Genomic DNA, 22558 nt, shown 5'->3' on the forward strand with positions numbered 1-22558 from the left:
AGGAAATTCTTGTAATGGAATAGAAAGATGGCTTATTTCGTTTTCAAGCTATTTTTACTATTATAACGAATAATTTTATTAAGTTGTGATAAATAAAATGTCTGCTTGAAATCTTCAAATCTTTTATTTAAATTATGTTTAGAAGTATTCCATTATTCGTAACTTATGAGGCAGCTCACTTAGCATAGGTACAAATGGATATTATAATCACAAAAATTTACAACCTATTTATGTCTTTAATCTGATGCCGTAAATGCAGGAAATCTTATGGACAAGGAGATAATTATTTTCTAAAACGTTTATTCTAAATTTTTCGTTGTCTATTACAGTTTATTGCCATCAGAGAGTGAAAATCAATCAGAGAGTAAGAATTACCATAAAGGGGTAAAATGATAAATTAGAAATTTCCTATTATACTTCGTCTCTACCTCGTTCCAGAACTTTTCAAATGACCCACGTATTTCTATTCGAGGAATACTCGATTATCTGCAATCGAGTAACCCGTATAATTAAGTTTAGTGATATAGAACGAAATGAAAGAATATGAAGGAGAATGTTAAAGGAGTCTGTAAATCCCACGAAACTTAATTTAAATCTCTATTAAGAAGGAACGTGAGGCAAGGTGATGGTAATAAAGAGACCAGACGCGAAAATACAAACAGCGAATAAATAGAGGAGATTTTTTTTTTTATTTATTTATTGAAATTCACAAATTGTCCAATTTGGAAATTTGGTGGAATTTTTTAACAGTTAAATTAGCATGTTGGTGGCTACCCCCAGCGGGGTACCATCCTCGTGTTTGCTAGGTTATGTCCTTTATAAGGTCTGCTGGGTGCTTCCTTTTTAGTCTTCTGTCCATGTTTGTGGTTTTGTACGTTTCCGCAGCTAGCCGGTTTGGGTGTGTTGCTATTCTTGATTTGTATATTTCTGAGTATCTACTAATTTCTTCCTTGACCGTTGGGATTCCCAGGTCCCTCCGTATGTCTTCGTTTCTGACGTACCAAGGTCCGTTTACTATTGTTCTAAGGATTTTAGACTGTATTACCTCTATTTTGTTTATATGGCTCATTGCTGCCGTCCCCCATAATGGTATTCCGTACGTCTAGATTGGTTTTATGATCGTTTTATATATTTTTAATTTATTTTCTATGCTTAATTTGGATTTTCGGCTTGTTAGCCAATGCATTTGTCTCCTTGTTTTCTGTATTTTTTCTACTATTGATTTGATATGTAGTTTCCATGTGAGTTGTGCATCTAAGTGGAGTCCTAGGTATTTGACATGCTTTGTTTGTGTTATATGAATATTATTGAATATTATTGATTGAATATTATTATTGAATATTATTGTCATTAGTCTTATTGCTTTTGGCGGAAGGTTTTTCAAGATTTTACCATTGATTAGGTCGATTCCTGGTGCTTTGTTGTTTTTTGTTTTATCAATTATGTTTCTAATTTCTTGTGCTGATGTTTTAGGTATGGTGTATTCCTTGTCGGTTATGGTAATAGTGGTTTGTGGATCCTCCTCCGTATGACTTTTGAGGTTGCTGTTGTTGATAATGTGTGGTGTGAATGTGTTGCAGAGGTGGTTGGAGAATTCTTCAGCTTGCTCTTCGTTGCTTCTGGCCCATGTGTTATCTGCTTTTCTGATTGCTGGGACGGGTATTATTGGCTTCCTTATTTTTTTCGTGGCTTTCCATAGCGAGTAGTTGGTGATCTCATGTGTGGAGAGTGTCCCTATGAACTTTGCGAATTCGTTATTGTTGTGCTCCTTTATTTTGTTTTTTATTTCCTTTGCAAGTTTGTTTAAGTGTTTTTTGTTTTCTCGGGTTCTGTATTTTTGCCATTTTGCTTTTACTTTTCTTTTTTCTCTGATTTTGTCGAGTATTTCTTGCGGGATTGTTATTGTTTGTCTGCTGGTTGATTCGGGTGTAGTGGTTGTCATTGCTGCTTCTTGAATAGATGCTGTCAATGTTGCTACTGCCTGTTCTATGTGTTCAGGAGTTTTCAACGGGATGTTGCAGTTTATTTTGCTTTCTATTATTTCTTTGAAAGTTTGCCATTTGGTGGTTTTATTGCATAGTGTTTCTGGTTTGCTATAGTGTATTGGTTTGTTTCTGTATTCAATTATTATGGGTGTATGATCGGAGCTGAGCTCGAGGTTGGGTGTTATTTTTAGTTTATTTGTGTTTAGTCCCCTTGTAATTGCAAGGTCCAGAAGATCTGGTTTTTTGTTCAGGTCAGTCGGCCAATGTGTCGGTGTTCCTGTGGATAATATATTGAGGTTATTATTTCTAATGTATTTTTCCAGTGTTCTGCCTCGAGGTGTAATGTTTCTTGACCCCCATAGCGTGTGCTTTGAGTTGTAGTCTCCCGCTGCGATGTACTTGTCCCCTGGAAGTATTCTTCCCACATTTGTGATGTTATTTCGTGTCGCGGAGGCACATATACTGCTGACAACTGGAAGTAGTTGCTGCTAGTTTGAACTGTAACGGTGGTTGCTTGTAAATATTCTTTGTTAACTTGGCTGTGTAGATAATGTTTGATATCGTTTCTGACTATCACTGCTGTCCCTCCGTGAGCTTTTCCTGAGGGGTGTTTGGTATCATATATGGTGTAGTATGGTATTTTCATGTAGCTTTTTGTAGTGAAGTGTGTTTCTGAGACAAGTAGTATGTCTATATTGTTATTGTATATGAATGTTTTAATTTCGAGGGCCCGTTGTTGTAGGCCGTTTGAGTTCTAGGCTGCTATTTTTAGAGTGTCCGTTTTTACTTTTTGCTTAGCACGTTTGTAATTAGTTGTAGCATGACTGTGATTTGTTGGGTTTGCTGTCTGAGTACTGCGTTTTGTTCGCTTATCATTCTGGTTAGCATTTCGGTGTTCTTTATGGATTGTTTGAGCAGTTCTTTGATTTCTGCAGTGTCATTGTTACTATTGCTGTGGTATTGGTTGTGTGTATGTGTTGATTGGCTGGTTACCTGAGCATAGCTTAGACCACCAATGGTGTTGGTGCTGATAGGTTTGGTGTTTGTTGCTTGCTCTGTACTTGGAATTATTTCAGGATTTGTGCTGTCCTGTTGGGCTTGTGTGTTAGTGATTGTCCTGCTTTGTAGGGGAGGGAACAGTTTTCGTTGTAATTGTTTTCTTACTTCACATCCTTTATAGCTGGCTGGGTGGTTTCCGTTCCAGTTGTAGCATTTAACCTCCTCTATTTTTCCCGTGGATGGGCAGTGTGTCGTGAGATGATTTTTTGCGCATTTAACGCATGCCGGGGTTCTATTGCAATAGTTTTTAGTGTGTCCGTATTGTTGGCACCTTATGCATTGTGGGATTTCTTTTTTATGTCTGGGTGGCTCCACTTTTACTATTGTGTTTAGTAATTTTTCTATATCGTATACTTCTTTGTTGTTGTTTTTAGGTTCTAGTTCAACTAGGAATAGCGGTAATGGTTGTTTGGTATCGTATTTGTTGATGTTATTAATTGACCTTACCTGGTGTCCGATTTTTGCCAGTTCTTCACTTATTTTTCCGGTATTTGTTTTTGGGTGTAGTCTCCTGATTACTGCTTTGTAGCTTTTGTCGGTTTTGAGTTGGAAAGTGTGATATGCTGCGTTTTTTTCCTTTAGTGATCTTGTAATTTTTCTGAATATTTCTGGGGTGTTGGTTTGCACTTTCACCTGGTCTATTTTTATCTGTTTGATGATATAGTTGTCTTTCCCTGCGATGTTGTTTAGTAGTTCGATGAGGGGGTCAATTATTTTTGTGTCTATGTATATCGGTGGTAGTTTGGGAGTACGGTTTGTCGGTCTTTCCGTTGGGTCCGTTGCTGCCTCTTCTGGCAGTGCGCTGAATGGATTGTGCAGCTTGATATCTTGTAGCCATTGTTTTTTTTCAAATGTATCAATTTTCCTCGCGCTTGCGAGCGGGGTTACCTTCCGTTTTTTGCTGGAGGTTGCCACCGTCCAGCTTTCTTCCTGGTGTATTGGTATGTTTTCCTCCCCGTCCGATTGTGTTGTTTCCATCGTCTTTTTTCTCTACATATGTAGAGTCTGTAGCTCTATTTATGAAATATGTTTCTCCTGAATTAACTATTTTTATTGGTGGAATCTGCATGATTCCACGTTTTGTCGATGGGCGTTTACTTTGTCCCTTTCTCTTCCCTCTTGTCGCATTTTCACTGGAGCACTGTTTCACACGTCCGTTTAGGTCGCCTGCCCAGGCGGAACTGATAGAGGAGATTGGTATACGTTTGGTAACGTTTCAGAGGTATAAAGTCCTCTACGGGCGAAAACAAACTTCCGAAAAGAATAGTTTTCAAGAGGGACGAATTTTGCGATTTTACTGCACGGATCATCATAAACAGCCTGAAGGATCTGCATAATTATTATAAAATTCCTTGCAACTCTTTTCTTTTTGATAGGGCGTCGAAATTTCGAGATACGCGATTTATAAGTGGCTATCGACTTTTTCGATTTAGCTTAGGTTTAGGTTTGCAAATAATTAATGTTACGTCAGATCAGAACAAACTTCAGAGTTCCTTCGGCTCTCACGGTGCCTAGAGTTCTTACAGTTTCTTCATCTCTCAGACTGTTCCTACTGCTCCGACTGCTCCTACTTCTACTGCTTCTACGCCATCAGGAGAGTTACTATATTGGTTCTCATAACCAACGAACAGTCGAGGACAACATATATACGGATTCTCTCAACTAAGAATAATCCTTCTCTTCGTTACCTGTATCTTAATCAACGGCGTTACTAATTTGTGTGATTGTACAAAGTGTTGGAAATATATAATTTATAATTCTGTGAATCACAGTTTTATACTAACTGAATCACCCCTATTATCCTAACCGAAATCAGGCGATCGAACTATTCGTGGTGTCGATTATTATAATCGTAACGGGAATTTACGACTCCCGTTGACGCGTATTCTCGCGACCGCGTCTCCCCACGATAGCTCGAAAATATAATTAGGGTTCTTTTTTATAAGTGCGTCGAAATTGTGAGATATGCGATTTGCAAGTTACAGTCGATTTCTTTGAGTTGGATTACATTTAGATTCAAATAATCGAGATTTTACCACCGTTTTAATAGCAAGATATCGAAATAGTGAGATACCCAAGTGGCAGCCGATTTCTTTGGTATACTTGACTCGGTTTCTCAAAATATTTGCTCATGGTAAATAGTTCTCCTCGCCTGCTTCTTCGAAAATGGAACATTCAGTGGAAATAACGTAATCGCCTTATATATTCTGCGAAAATCTTGAAAATATTTGTGTTGGTGAATCATTAAATGGAGACTAGATCGTTTATATATATTTATATTTTTAGAAAGATGATCAAAGAAATATTTTCATTTCATTTCATTCGTTTTATATTTCCATTCATGTTAATCAATAGGAAAGGGTTAGATAACAATTTAATTGAATGTTACAGACGTTACAGACGTTGTGAAAGTTTGACTAAATTGAAATTGAACGAGGATAGAGGTTAGGTGCTATGGTAGGGGGTTTCCTGGTTAGTGGCCTTGAACAGTCGATTGATTTCAGACAGGCTATAGCACACGCGAGGAGTTGCTTCTTTAATTAAGGCTTGTTGCAAGTGCAACTCAATTGGTTCGAAGCGCGAGCGGCTTGTTTGAAGACTAAAGTGTTGTTCTGTGGTTTGAGGGTGATCGAGCGATACGCGTTGAATTTAATTAAGAAAACTGTTTGCCTTAGAATTGACGATTCATGTAATATTCAGTCGATTAAATATTTTTGTCGTAAAGATTTTTTCAATAATTTGTAATATACTGGTATTCCACTGAATAATGCTATTATACAAATGTTTTATTTAATGGTATTATTAAGCATTAAAGATCGAGTTTCCATTTAATTTTACTTCGAAATAAATTAATAATGCGTGTTTCGATATTTTTTATTAAACGTAAAATTAGATATATATGTTGTAGTAAGCAGAAGTTTTTGGAAAAAACTTATTATGGATCCCTAATTAAATATTACGGACTTCGTTATTTGGAATTATTATGGACTCATTATTCTGTGATAAAAACCCGCTGAAACAAATGATTGTAACAACATCATAAAAAATGATTATTACTTTCATTAAGTTTCTATCTCAAAATTTTTAAATTCACGAAATGTTATTTAGGACTTACCTTTCAAGTTATAAACAATTTATAACTATATTTCACATAATATATCATATTATGCATTTACACCATACAGTATATTATACGACAGAATACTATATACCGATCTCTAAATTTTTAAACGCCTGTCTGGATAAGCGAATTAAATTTTATTCGTGGAGGATTAACTGTCAGGACTCGTCGTTAGAAGAGGAAACCGCGTGTCTCGCTGCCTTTCTCGATTTCTATTCTGGAGGCGAGCAGCGAAGCAGGGATGATTTGAACCGTACAACGAGAAGCGAAAATAAGGAATGCAAAAGTGGAATTTACCTGTATATCGGCGCGTCTGCCTCCTCCTTGTACCAAATAACTAGATGCAGCTTGTCTCCAGGGACTGGCGGTTCCACGTCGCATGGTAACTGAGCAGTTCCGCCTGCCACTGCCTCCGCATCTATCATTGTCACTGTAACGACAAAGACGGGCTGTGAGTCAGGTGCATCATATGATGAGAGCAAAGCGTGACTGCAGTTCGTGTCAAATCATTAACGATCGCATGGGAATATATTGATAAAGTATTTCGTCCGATAGAAAAATATGATTTTTCTTCCCCTGATCTATTTCTTAGTTACTACATTTTTCTAGACATTGTTATTACATTGTATTCAAGCTGCATCAAGTGATGCATACAAAAATACATGATTCCACCTAAAAATGGAAGTCGTCTTAAAATCTCCGACACTCCTCCGGCTGCAAAAAAGTTACTACTGCCATATTATAGTCTCCTTCATACCCAACAGCTTTCGTTGATAAACTTTTCCATATCTGCAAAAAAAATCGGAGATATTCCAGTGGTAATTTTTAGTGGACTACTCTGAATATAACACGCGTAAGATATTCATAGAAGGTATCTACATACTTGCGTAATTAATGCTAAAAATGGTCCCATTGAATATCAAGGTTTATTGATATGGATATCTGACTGTTTAAATGGATAAAGTCATGATTCTAAAGCCAGCCCTGAAGTATTACACGGAGTCAGTTATTTCCATAAAAGTAAAGAAAAATTTCAAAACTTCACATTGACAAAGAAAAATACCAGGATTATCAGTACCACAATTAATATCTAGTTTCGTGTATTTCTCTGTGTAATAAAATATATATATGTCGGAGATGAAGGAACACCGGAACCTTCCCTTCAGAATTTTGGAAAAATCCCGTAACATTGTAATCTAGATTCTACCATAGCTGTAATTAAACAATTGTAGTCATCCAGTCCGATTGTAATTGTTTGAAATTTGTGATAATGAGCTTGGGCTCGAGGCGACAACCAATCGCCGAACGTAGTCGCGGTCAAGGGATGAGCGTTTTGTCTAACAAAGGCATGAAGTAATTCTATAGCTCTCCTTAAAAGAAACAGTCGTAGCGACACGTGACAGTAAACATTTCAATGGTTTCTGTCCCGTGGCTCGCCACACGCAGACTCTATCCTTCGGGTAAGATGATTGCCAGATGTCAACGCATCTCTACAGTATATGTTTAGCTAGAATGAGGACTCGTTATAAATCTTAAGATTTAGTTCACACCCAAACCGGTTAGCTGCGGAAACATACAAAACCATAAACATGGACAGAAGACTAAAAAGGAAGCACCCAGCAGACCTTATAAAGGACATAACCTAACAAACACGAGGATGGTATCCCGCTGGGGGTAGCCACCAACATGCTAATTTAACTGTTAAAAAATTCCACCAAATGTCCAAATTGGACAAATTGTGAATTTTAATAAATAAATAAAAAAAAAAAAAAAAAAGATTTAGTTAGTTAAAGTCCTTCAAACAGACAAACAGTCTTCGTTCCAACTACGGGAAGATAGGAGAAATCTATTTTTCCACGAACGACGCTTCCCGCTAGCAACTTTCGCTCAAGGGCTACTAGCATCTTTTTCTAACCACCGATATGGAGACTGACCAATTAAAAGCAACGCCAATTTTCCTCACCTTCCGAACGAAGGCTTCCCTCGACGATTCCGAGGATCTCGCGTCCTTAGACACACCCCATATAGTTTTTCCTCGGTAGCGTCATCAGAACGGAGAGTCATTCTCTCGTGCGATCTCATCGACGAAAAGAGTAACGTCTTTACGATCAGTGAATATTTCACGTTTTGTTAACAAAGAGTCAGACTTGGACTTTGTGAGAACGTACATCTATCATTCCGTTGACCGCGGATCCGTTATTAAACCTAGGATCATTGTCATTAGCTCCTCGAGTATCTAATTATCGCGATTACTTGTCAAATTCTGTCATAATCATATTTGCACTAGTAAATATCTACTCTATTGCATAACGATAACGTCTAATCCAAATGGGGATTCGTTTCACGCCCCTAACCCTAACCCTAATCTTAACGACAACCCGACATATATATATAGTCCTTATATTTCAAACTTGAGAAGTAAATTGTGAAAATATCGCAGTTATTAATTTTCATTTATCATTAAAATCGTTCTACTAAACCGCACATCAAATTTTTAGAAATAAGATAATCGGATGATCGCAGAAGATATATTACCCACCAATTATCTCGTTTGTTAAGAATCTGACGTGCTTTAATTGCCTTCTTCAATCTTTAGAGTATCGCACGACCGTTATTTTTTAGAATACTTTCCTCGAAGACCACCCAGTATTCTCATTTAAAAACCAATCTGTCATTCGACGTTAAGATCAGAAATTCAACAAAAATATACTTATTACATTTTTCATGTGTAATCCGCGTGTAACGAAAGATGTAATGTAAGAATGTAAGAATTAACGAATTCAGAAAAGAAGAAACAAGTGTACTGATGGACAGAGCTATTCGTCGAAATTTGCGCTTCTAAATATATCTCTTCTTTTCTTAACTGGCTACGAATTTTTGCCAATTGCCCCGAGATATAAAGTTCACGCGATTTCTTGACGGGCTTTTATGTAAGAAACGAGGGTGGGTAGAATGGCTTCACACGTCCATCATGTCGGGTAAAAATATAGACAGACTAATTGTCGTTAACGGAGTATCTTGGCCGGTGTTGCGTTACACTTAGCCTCTATTTGTCCTTACTCTAATTATTAAGGAAAATTATGCATTCACCACACGTGGTATAGAGAGACCGGTAGACTTTAAAACGGCTCGGTCAATTGCTGCAATTACATTTGATTAATGCCTTTAATTACACTTTCTTTTGTTCTCCTCGCTCATTTTTTTAACCGTGTAAAGAGCTATGGTATAGCCGAGCGTGAATCAGCGCGGTCACGAACGAATAAGGAAAATTAGTATTTAACGTATAATCGTATTGGCATGATTTATCCAAAAGCGTTCGCTAAAAGGTCCTTTGAGCGTTAGGAATTAAGAAGACTAATCGAGCAAAATAATTAAGTAGATTGATTTATTTGTTTCGTTCGTTGCAGCATTTTGAATACTTTTTTCGAAAAGCTTGGCGAGATTGTAAATGGAAAACTGTGAATTCTCAAATATTCGTATGATAATTGAATAATTACACTTTTAGGAAAATAATAAAAGTTAGAAGTTATTTTCGATCCAATCACGCGTATTCTAACGACCGCGTCTCCCCGCGATAGCTCAAAAATACATCCTTCTTATCAAAAAGATTAATAAAATTAATAATAAGATAGGTCTTTACTTTCAAGAATTTTTTATTCCACATGTTAAAAATTCTTGCACCAAATTGAATGCAAACGGTATTTTCAATTAAATTTTTCAAATTACTTAAACACTTTGTAAATTTGAGGTGGATAGTGGATGTAGATGATAGTGCTTGCTGTTGTGTAGGCCGAGGACTTGCGCAGATTGAATTGGTTCCTTTTGTTTCTTCTGCATTTTGCAAAGCACGTCGTGGAAAGGAAAAATCGGACTACGGGCGTCTGGATTTAACCCGGGTCCCGAACGTTCGTAACCAAAGGCGCTAACCATTGCGCTGCCGTCGTCCGGACGTAGTTGCTGTGGAATGTCGCTACAAATTAATTAAACACTTTTATATTACTTTCCTAATTACTCTCATAAACTAGCCTTACTTTACTAATATTTAACATTCAACAAATTGATCGAAAAATTACTAAGAAAAAAATTTGTTGCTGCGCTATGTATTACTGGCAGATGTTCATCCAGAGTAAGCCATAGTTCCCTTCGTTCCAAGGATTTCAATCACTTCCTCCAACAATTATATCGACTGCTATTTTTTAAACATCATAATGGAAAGATATTTCATCGATTGTTTTTTATAATATCAAGAAAACAAAGGTCAGGAAACGTAACAATTCACAATGATTTGATGCTGGTATGTCTGACGCTTTTTTTTTCAGCTTTCATCGAGGGAAAACGCGAGACGTATCCAAAACATGATAAACCCGTATCGCCTATCTGGCGCTGAATATTGAAACGTGTCAATGGTACGTCAAATACCACCAAATTGACTATTTATGAGACCAAAGGGAGGAAATTTCGTTTCCTGGTTTTTTCATCGGAAATTGCATTACCTTTGTTATCATCGTTCCTAGAATTTTATGAAAATCCATCATGAACATTCGATTCTTATTTAAAACGACATTAAATGTTGTATTAATCTTTTTAGAAGCAGGATTTATTAATGGTACCAAAAAATTATTGTTTTCTATTTTTTCTTTTTTTTAAGAACGCTAATATATGATATACATCTTTATATAATCGTTGTTAAGGATTTCGCACATTCCGGAATACCTGCTCTATGTATGTTGTGTATTTATTTCTAATTAATATATTGCTACATTTTTATGCTCGAAGTAAATCATTCTCTTACAAAGCGAGAAGGTTATTATACATTTTATCTAGATCTTCACATTTTCCCTTAAATTTCGTCTATTTCACAAAATCTTCTTTAATTATCTCTTGATGACATTCACCCATAGTTTCTTAAAAAACGCTGATGTTATTTCTACATTTCAATTACTTTTAGTGACAACGATAATTAATATGTCTCTACGATGATCCTCGATATGTTTTTTTATTTTAAATTTCACATTCTACTCCTGATCAGACGATGCTCTAAAACGACGTAGCCGATTTGTCACACGACAGCGACAATGACGGATTCCAGGTCAGCGGCTAACGAGAATGGCCGATTAATCGATGGCTATTATGCAAAATTAATTACCAGATAGAACGGTTCACTACTTATCGTTGAGACGAGAGCGAAAGATCGCGAACAGATTGCTTGACGTGTTTGAAACACAATGTTAAACGAATTATCATTGGCGCCATTGTGTCCGTCATTCTTAAAGTAGAAAATCATCGAATAACTGAGCCGACATACAAAATTATTTGACTGACTACTCTATAAATAATATGATGGAAATTTCCAAAAAGCATATACGAACTTTCTCAAAAGCTTTTGTACCCTGTCAAAAAGGACCATTTTTATTTAAATGAAGCTTGTACAATTACTGAACTATTTCTTAATATATAATGCAATGATAAAACAGTTATTACTCTTAGTAAAATTTTATGGTCTTTTATTTTAATATTGCAACCATTGGAATAGGTAAAACACTGAGCAATCATTCACAGAAATTTTTCAGATTTATGAAAGAGAATTTTTAAAAATTTAATTGATGTTGGGTTGAACAGAAATTTGTTCCATTTTTCGATCTAAGTTTAAACAATGGCTACTCACCCCAACTTTAATTAGACTAACTTGGTATTGTTGATTAATTAAGAATCAACTGTAGGGTATAAAACAAACATTCTTGAAAATACATACTTGCTTTTTGTTGACCTGGTATAAATTCAAATATAATTCACGAAGAGACAACGCCATATCGCATGTGTCAATCGTCACGCGGCAAAGATGGTGCTAGTTGGATAGAATGTTCTACTCCATCTATCATATTCTCCACAATTTTGCACGTCCAGACTATCATTTATTCCTTCCGCTCGTTCAAAACTATCTCAACAATAAGAACTCGTTTTCTTTAAAAGAGTATAGAAACGAATTGGAACGTTTCTCTTTTTCAGAGGAGCAACTCTACGCCGATGGAGTAATGAAGTTTTAACACGAAGGAGACAAAAAATCATGGAAAGGAATGGTGCATACATTGATTGAAAACAAAACACATAAATCAGAAAACAGATCCTAAATTATTGGGTTGGAAACTAAGTGATCGCGGATTTTGTCATTAGGTGGTATTGACTTTCCATGATTTTGGTCTATAAATATTTATACAAATTCATATACTTATGGATCTAACTTAACCGTTTCAGTCCCAAGCAGAGCGATCGCGCTGTTTAGATTTTGTGTTGGAAGGTCCCAGTACATTTGAACGCTACGGACGACTGACAGAATTTTGTATTTCATTGTTATCTTCTCAATAATTTTTATTGAACAAAATTTGGAACATTTATAAACCAATAGTACGTATATATAATAATATAGATGTATTTCATAAAAATAACAAATATGATGAGCGCTATTGCGCCGCTTGTTCCTCTTCGCAATCGATTACAACAAGCGCTATCACGCTGTTCGGGATTTTTCGACCCTGTTTTTTCAAAGATCCCTGGGACTCAAACGGTTAAAAGAATGGAGATAAAGCAAAAATTTCATAAAAATTCATAATTAAAATTCACATTCATAAAAATCTGCGGTCTACCCGATACGACAACTACTACGTTGATGAAAAGCAAACCTAGAAAGAAACATAAAGACTTAATAAACTTTATCAGATCACATCCCGTCACAACTTACCCAGCGTAGAAATGAGCAACGCTTCTTGTTGTAAGGACGTTTAAACTAATCCATATTACTACGCTCGTTACGTGTCGAAACGTGGATGATTTTATCTAAAGCGCTGATGTGTCGGATCGATAATTTGCAACGCATAACGGATAGCCGGTAGTCAACAACGGTTCGCAACGTTAATTAAAACGCAACGGCCGGTTGCTCGCGTGGCTGTCAAGAATATTCAGCCGCTCGTTGAGTCGTTAACTCACTTAAGTGCGTTCCTTCGCTTATGAATATGCAAACGCGTTTTAATGCGCCGGCTATTTGTTCGCGTGGCCCGCAAACATTAAAACACTGGCGTCTCCCGTGGTGCGTCCTCTTGCATCTTCGCTTCGAACGATGTTATTAATACGCATGGCAATCGATCGAGACGATACTACGTGCTCGTTCGACGCTATGCGTCGATGCGATTGTCGATCGCAGGAATCTGGAACGAACGATCCTAATAGGGGACAAGGTGCAACCGAGCGAAACAGTCTTCTATCTCTATATACATACGTGCTGTCGCGAACGATCTCTTCAACAGATGATAATGATATTACAGGGCTGATTGAATATTTCACGGGGCCGTAGTCTTTAAGAGAGATGGGATCACGTGTATTGTAAATATATTTCAATGTGAAAGATTGTGTACTTCGAGAGGAAATGGTAGTTTTCATTCCGATACAGAAGGAAAGACAATAGTTTCAAATGGGTTTACACGTAGAGGAGACACACAATAGTTTTAAGTAGATTCAGATGTAGAAAGGATACACAATAGTTTTACGTAAACTTGGACGTAGAGCAGATATTGACACTGACCGGTGTGAGAGTCAAAAAATGAATAATTCTTTCATGGAATGGAAATCTGTTAGAGGAGCAAACGCGATACGTTTAAAAAATTGTCATTTTTAAGATATCTACAAATATTGATTTCGAAGAATATTTATAAGTTTCTGAAGAATAGTCATAAGAACAGTATAGAAATTCATAGAAATTGCTTTACCATATTGTTTCACAGCGAGGAGCAAACACATACGATATTTCATTAAATACTCCTAGAAACAAAGAAATATTACCCAAATTCTAGACAAAATTTGTATGACTATAAATAATTAATAATTTTTTGTTTCAAAGTTTCTATTTTCAATTGATTTTTATCAATTTTATTTTCCATTTGAAGAAATAAATCGACATGGTTAAAGAATAGATATGATAATATATCTACTGAGCAAGAATTTTAGACTGTGGAAGAGAAATGTTTTGTTTCTAGTAAATGAATTAAATGTAGTTGCTACGTCGCGTGAAAAAGTCCGCGCGACGTCCTTCAATGTCTGACCGTCAAGGCTCAAGCTATAGAAAGACTCTCAATAAACCTAAGGTCCCACCATAAACCGAGTCTTATAAACCTACAGGAACCGTTAATCCTGCAAGTATTTTCGGTTTATAACAGGTACTTAAAAAGTCCTTAGGTCTACTGTATGTTCTTACAAATTACGAAGAAAACCAGTAATTATATAATGGGAAAAACCAGACATTTTTCTAATAGAAATTACATTACAAACAATACCTAATAGAAATTTGGATTTTCCCATGAGTCACGTTGGCAGGATGCTATTCCTCCCATCTTCAGTCATTAACGCTGGTCTTAGCTAATGGATATCACGGATCCTTGTCCTCATTTTTCATAACGAAAAGTATGAACAACGAATCAGCTTCCTTCGTTCTAAAACTACCTCCGTACCGAGCTTTCCTCCGTAAGTATGTAAGAGCGGAAGGGCAGTTATATGTCAGTTCAATTCAAAGAGTCACACTCAGGCAGTTCCATTCAACGTATTCTAACATTCATAATCAAGGAGTTCTCACACTCACATATAAGGAGTTCTAATATTCAAGATCCAGAGAAAATATCGAGGACAAAATCGAGTGCAAATCAAGGAGTTCTATATCTTAAGCAACGGCGTTACTCATTTGTGTTATTGTACAAAGTGTGGAAATATAAATTTTATAACCTTGTCAATCGCAGTGTTATACTACAACAACCACCCCTATTATCTTAACGGAGATCAGGGGATCAATCTATTCGTGGTATCGATTATTACAATCGTAACGGGAATTTACGACTCCCGTTGACGCGCTTCGAATTTACAGTAGTATTATTTTGATTCTGTCGTTATTTCTTAAAAAATATTTGGTCGCAACTTTCGTAATTGATTATCTATAAAGATATTAATTCGTTCGAAATAATTAGTACCTTGTGTGACAATAACATCACTTCTTTAGATGATTTAATTATCGAACAATTCCGCAACATATTATTTTATACTTTCTGCTTTTCTCTTTTCAATATACCAAGAGACTACTGTATAGACGCTTTTAACTTCCTTTGATGTCCTAGTTGCATTATAATCAATTCTGTGCATATTTTATAACATTTGGGTCAAGCATCTATTTACTGCAACATTTCTAAAAATGAAATTTGTGTAGCAGGGGAACTCATAAACGAGAAACACTCACATTCGTTTCCACATAACAGCACGTAGAAACGCATTTCCATATAACGTAAAAGCATGGAAAATAAAAGCTGCCATTAATAAGACCAGTAACGTAGATGATTTATTACTCTTGCAAATTCCATTAGACAAAAGTCGGTCAAAGCAATATTTCTTCAAATAGCCAGTAATTATTGGTGATTAGAATAGTTCCATTTAAACATTTCTTAAATTTTATCAAAGACAACAGAATTGACGCTTCTTTTAATTCTTTTGACAATAGCTTCCGAATAGATCTTCATTTTGTTACCCCTTTAGTATTATGAATCTTTTCTTTGCATTTCTAACTTCATCTCGAATTTGTCCACAAAATGTTCACTACTGTTTCCAACAAACAAATCACCAACACAATATTTTCGTTTCCGAAGAAACGAAAGAATATGGCTGGTTCTACTGAAGTGAGAATGCTTGCGACTCTCTCTTGTTAACGGTAAATTCTATCATATTTGCATGGCAGAGAAAGATAATAACTGTATAGACAAACTATTATAAGAGATATTAATTTAATTTATTTATATACCAAAAATTACTTTTTATACGTGAAATCTCCAGTGCACTGCCATGTCCCAACTACGAAACTTACTCTACGTTTCATGTTCGATGAATGAATTTGATGCTATTTACGAATTTTTCCCTTTTATATATATTTTATAATAGTCACACTTATCATTCATATCTATTTTTATTTCAGTCGACTTCATTTTATTGACAAAACACATCTACTATCTTTGTCACAACTTTTACATCTCAGTCCTCTGTCTGTGAACTTATTTCTAAAAAAAAAAAACAAAAAAAAAACGATACGTATGGTATTAAGAATGGAATCACGTAAAGAAATTCGAAAGTAATCAAGCGAAGTCGATACTTACAAGCGTTAGAAAATGGAAAGTATAATTTATCTATTTTAATTTTTAATAATGAACGCAAGATTGATCACTAGTCTGTTTATGTAAGGAACAAATATTCATTGGTTATAAGAATGCAATGACTTTTGTTGTTAAGTTTAATTGACAACTGTTGAGATTGATAGCTGGTTCGTTTATGATTATAATAAGTATTGATTATCTTATAAGTTAATTATTTTTGTCTTCACTTTCAAGTTAAACTGCCAATTATCAATGTAATTGGTTCATTTATGATATAAATGATTAAAAATTACTATTTATGCATGATGTTGAATGTTCAAATTTCGTAAGTAATTCTTGAAAAGACTAATTATCTTTTAACTAATTCTTTGTGACAAAGAGTGTGAATAAACATTTGCTTTTTCAAGTTAATAGTTTTAAATACTCGATTACTGATTAATGAGACTTTTATTGGAATCTCAATCCGCTGTAGATAGTTATTAAAAAAATACCGATAAAATCATATACAGTTATTATTATAATAAATTCGTTTGACCATTTTTGTAGCAGTACCGACGTATCCTCTGCTATACCTGAAATTTGTTACAATTCATAAATTAAATGAAGAAGTATATGGACAAAATCACTGCCAAATAATTCCCTCTTCTGTAAAATCACCCATATTTAAATAACGAACGATAGTCTAAAGTGCATCAAAACTCTACACAAAAGACCAAAAGTGAATTGCTTAAAAGCGGATGATCGAATCAAATTACACTTTCAAGAGGGCTACAGAAAAACAATGCCGGTATTTAATTAGCACCTGCTATACTGAATTACGACAAAGCGTAATAAAGGAACACGCTGGAAATCAAACTCCAACGTTCGAATCTCGAGTTGAAAATGATGAAACGTAGAGGAAATTCAGCGTACTTGGAATACTGTTGGTAATGTAGAATATCGATGTACCTAAAAAACTACTAACGTTATCTAGTTCGTAATACTGCAAATAACAGGGGCGAAGCAGCTGTTAACCAATAACCAATAACAATTGTTGCAATCACGGATAAAATATGTCAAAACTTTTAGAGTAGATCTCTTAATCTACTATTTCGTGCTAATTTTACAAATATATTATATATTCACAATTATATTACTTACTAATATAATATGTCCTACAATAAATATAATATTTATACAAATACAAAACGTGACATGAAATTCAATTCTATGTTGCTAATTCGGGAAAACTACTGAGATGGATGCTGTGTGTTTTTTTGCGCTGTGAATTATAGCGAAGGCAAAAGAGGGAAATAGTGGCTGCAGTGTTTCATGTGAAATACATAATGAATACACACAAGTATATTGTGGATGTGTTGGTTATGATCGTGGAAACTGCAAGTAAATTTTAAGTTCTAATTATAATTAGATCATAAAAGAAAATAATTTTATCATCTACTTGTTTTTTACTTCTATTTAACTAAGATAAACTGGAATGCCGCTATTCCATATTACTTGCACTGTAACAAAATCGTTACTTTATATTTTCAATCATTTTTCAGTCATTTTTCAATTAGACCAAACTTCCAGATTGTTTTCTTTCACTATTACCGAGTTTCATACTTTGAAGTATAAAAGTTTTTCTGTGATATTATGCAGTTTTATTCGCTCCTATCCTAGGCCGTAATATTTTATGTATCTTAAACGAACTGATATTCCAAATATGCTGTACTTCCTCTATCCATTAAACGAGCCGCTCAAAAATTTCGCTTCCTCGGTCAGGAATGGGACGTAAGTGAAATAGTTGGTACGCGGGCTCTTTGCGAATGTTTTCTCTCGATGCGAAAAGTTCGATGAAACACGGTAATTTTTATGAACAATGAGCAGTAACGAATCGACCGTGGTCGAAAATTTGTCGGTGCGAAACAGAAGAGCGATTAATCGATGCCTCTTATTAATTATTGTTTTTCCGCGTGTACAGTGATTTAAAGAGGAATATTGAAAATGGCATCGGGTCCGGGCTTCCGAGCCATTTAACATATCAATGAAGAACCGACGATGGACACGTATCCAGGAACGATTGGTACGGCGTTACCCAGGCGACAAATGTTTTCGAGAGCTTGTCGCTCGAGAAATCGAACTGCGCCGACCGTGGCGTTTTATGCGCCGCGCCGATTTTAATTTACCTGTCGTCGAGCCGATGAAAAATCGCCGCCGATTCGGCTGTATTACGTTCGCGCTCGAACAAAAGCGGAAATTTTCGATTGTTACGGCGTATAGCCAGAGAAAGGCATTCTGTTTATCGCGATATCTGTCTATGATTCTATTGTTTATTAAAGCAAGGATGAGAATATTGCACAAGTGAACAGAAGATAATATTTTATAGAAAAACAGATCGGTAGCGAACAAGGATTTTGGATTAGTATTTGCGTATGCGAGTGTTAATAATTTTTGTGTTGGACATCTTTTATCACCTTGATAACAATTGTCTGTTGTAGAGTATATATTATATTTGAACCTCGCTATCAAACTGATTAATATCGCTCTTTTATCAATTTCTCAATCTCATTACATAAGTACATGATTAATGTTCAATTGTCGAAAAACAAATTGCTCGTTTTGATGAATTTATCCATTACAAGAAGATGGCATAAATAATAGCAAATTCTAAAATCAATTTAAAAAATATCGTACGTAGCATCGTCAGTTTTTTCTGCTTTTCGACGTATAGTGTTGATCGACGTGGCTTCTGAGCGGCTTGTTTATTTATTGCTTTTGTCAATTATAATTGAATTTTATAAAAACATCGTTGTTTTGTACTTTATCCCCGTAACTCTATGTACAGAACAAAATTTGGTTTGATCTTTTTTACATTTTATAATGCATGTTTTTGACTACACAATCGTAACGTACACAATAATTGCACACAGTGGTTGCAAAAAGTATTAGTACATTCCCTTATTTTCCAATAGAACGTTTCTTTATCAGATTTTGTATTTTGTTTTCATATCTATCGAACTTTTGTAGTTGTATGAAAGTATTACTAACCCTTTGCGCTCGAGAGGCGAGTCTGTCGCCACGACGTTTCATGCGTTAACTCGAGTGACGACTGAGAGGCGGCAGTCCCTGTTTATGCTAGATTTCCACATCTCCAATTGATAAGAGCGCAATATTAGTTCGTAAATAGGTGCCTTAGCACTTTTTATGTTCTTTATTAGAAAGTGTAAAGTGTGACATTTTAAAATGAAGATAAAATATTTAATCTCAAGCCCCTCCGAAACTATGGTTCTGACAACGTCTCCAACGTTAGTTCAGATTCGACGATCATGGCAAAAGTATTATAGTCTAGAAGTCCTAGGAAAATGCTTTTTGAAAGTGAAATTAGCTCAAACGAAGATAAACTTGATTTGAACTGTTGAGAAATGAGATCGATTGCATTCGTGAATGAATTATTGATAGAGAAAATGAAAGCAGTGATGGAGATAGTGACACAGTATTAGGTGTATGAAATCGAAAAATTACAATAATAGATAATGAATGCGAAAGTGACAGTGATGCCCCACAAGATTCTAATAATTCAAAATGGACAGCTTGTGAAGAATCTAGCAAAACACTACCGAGAATAAAATTCATAGCCGGCGGAAAATCTACAGAGACGCAAGTATCCTCAAATGTCGTACAACAATGTTGTAAAATATCTCTTAAGATATTTTTTGCCAATGAGCTAATAAATTAAATAACAACTGAAAGAAATAATTATGCTGGAAAAATGATAAGGAGAGGATACTATTATCACATTCAATTTGGCATAATAAGAATTTTGACTAAACAAAAGATACACCTTGGTAAATGCTTTATAAATTATCATACAAAAGAATACAGAAATTAATATTACAAAATCATATTTTCAAAGATGTAAATATAGATAAATTATTAGAATATAATGTTTTTGTACGTTAATTTGTGTATAAAATCATTTTACGCTACCTGTAAGACATGCATCACATATGCGCTAAATCATCTCAAGTTGCTACTTCGCCCGACTGAAAAAGTCCTCGAGCGCAGAAGGCTAATTCATACGATATTTAATATACTTTAACTATACTGTATGCTTTAATATACTAATCGTTTGATATACGTATAAATGCTAAAATAAATACACAGTAACATGCCAATATTTTTTGTAGCCACTGTATTAGCGAAAATGTAGACCCATTGCTTCACGATATAATTCAACAGTACAGTATTCGTTTTCCAGAATTAACTTTAGCATCACAGAAATTCGCAGATGATACGCTCTGATCTGAATTCTCTTTCGCGTTTGACTGAACGTTGAATTATTATCCGGTTACTTACGGCCCATTTGAAACAGGCGACTCAATTACGTCAAAATAAATGATTCATTGGCTGACGGCGATTCATTAGCGAAACGAATAATCGAATACGGTAGCCAGGTATGGCGGTGACGCAGGAGGATTATTTTTAATTTTCGAATAATCTCGAGGAAGGCTCATCGCGTAACGGCGGCAGGCCGAATCTCATTAATCAAACTCGCGGAAGATTACACGAGGGCGGACTCGCCAAGTAAAATTGAACGATGGTTAATCCGATTTCCACGCATAGGCCAAACGTAGATTCCCCAAGCGGTGTTCCATCTCGACTGATAGGAAGAACTGGAAACGAGAAACTGGACCAACGACTCATAGTAAGTCGGTTTTAACATTAGAAAAACAAATTACCTCCAAATTAGCTAGTAATAAATTCATTTATATCGCTTGGTGTAAGCGAAATTACTTGTAACTTTTTGACTTCTTTTATTTAGTCTAAATGTAGGAACAAATAAAAACTTTTCATGTACGGTGGCTAACGAAAGTATTGCCATAGAACATTTGTATTAATATAATATGCGTATCATATGAAACTTTTTAAAATTTCGTTAGCGCTATCGTGATTATGTAGTAAGATTTAATCTTAAATTTTAGTCTTAAAGATATAATTAGTGTTAAGGATTACAGTTACGTCAGTTAGCAACGTTAGATTTCACTAAATATTGTCAACTATTAATGTAATAAATAACTGTTCAAACAATTGAGGATCTTTACGAGGTGCTTCCGATAAATATCGTGGACCTTCTACGTACTTCTTCAGCTCCGTATTAAATTTTATCAGTATGATAATGATAATTGTGTCTCTTTATAGTGCTAATGAGATTTTAGAATGTTTCGTATAACACATACATGAAAAGTTTCTAGGAATACTCGAATGTTTTTGTAAGCCACTGTATGTGTTATACAAAACACTTTGAAATCTTATTAGTATTGTAACATGTGACACGCTTCTGAAAATTTATATAGAAGCTACAACACATTTATTGTAATACACCTCGCAAAGATCACCAAAGTATTTGAACAGTCAATTATTCACTATATTAATAGGCCACAAATATTTAGTCTTAATATCATATTAATCATATTTACAACCAATTGTATGTTTAAGTAAATACTAATTTTCACTAAGCGTATGTTTACAGTAAATATTTTGTAACTTGTATATAATTTTTCGGATTGGTCTCAAACTTCACCGTTACAATCACGATAATCGTGTTTCGTTACAATGACAACGAAATCTCAAAATGTTTCATACAATACACGTAATATATTCACAACAAAATTCTGTGTTAAGTGTTTGAACACTTTCATGAGCCATTGTGTATCGTATTTATTATAACTACAACTACATATTTTTTACTATCATAAAAATACAAATTCAATTACTAAATACATCATTAAAGTTTAATGTGAAACATCACTAATTAAGTTATATTATGAAAGTATAATATACGAGATATATCAACCTGAAATTTAATTTCAGCAGAATTTTACATCTTTCATGATATCTGTAATTACTTTTAATCTCTTGGAAATCGCAATTTCCTGAAAATGTTTCCACCTTTGAAAATAAACATCGTTTTATTTCTTTCAGCGATACGCGCTGGGACGAAACGTTGAATGCTGTCGTTTCGTTTTGGGATTTCACCCCCGTCGAGCTCGAGCATTGTGTCCGCGTACAATTCCTACAGGGGTTTTACGCGATTCGCAACGCCGAAAATCGATAACTGGAAAATCCAATCCTTTCGCAATGATTTTAACGGGACAATGAACGACATGGTTAAAACGACGTAGACTGATCAAACATTAATTGCCAACACCAGGGTAATCGTGTTCGTTAATGCAGTAATCGCCTCG

General features: G+C 35.1%; 1 protein-coding gene across 6 annotated transcripts in view; it reads right to left on the reverse strand.

The window, feature by feature from the left end:
* Positions 1 to 22558, reverse strand: part of LOC126922040 (hemicentin-2-like) — a 568705-nt gene that overhangs the window by 138160 nt on the left and 407987 nt on the right. For all 6 annotated transcript variants that reach the window (XR_007712641.1, XM_050734213.1, XM_050734214.1 and 3 more), the window contains one exon: positions 6463 to 6595. Coding sequence is in view for 5 of the 6 variants with exons in the window: in XM_050734213.1 (XP_050590170.1) it covers positions 6463 to 6595 (133 nt within the window). In the remaining variant the exon portion in view is untranslated. The remainder of the gene's footprint in view (positions 1 to 6462; positions 6596 to 22558) is intronic.

Source organism: Bombus affinis, chromosome 11 (assembly GCF_024516045.1).
Source record: "Bombus affinis isolate iyBomAffi1 chromosome 11, iyBomAffi1.2, whole genome shotgun sequence".
NCBI lineage: Eukaryota > Metazoa > Arthropoda > Insecta > Hymenoptera > Apidae > Bombus > Bombus affinis.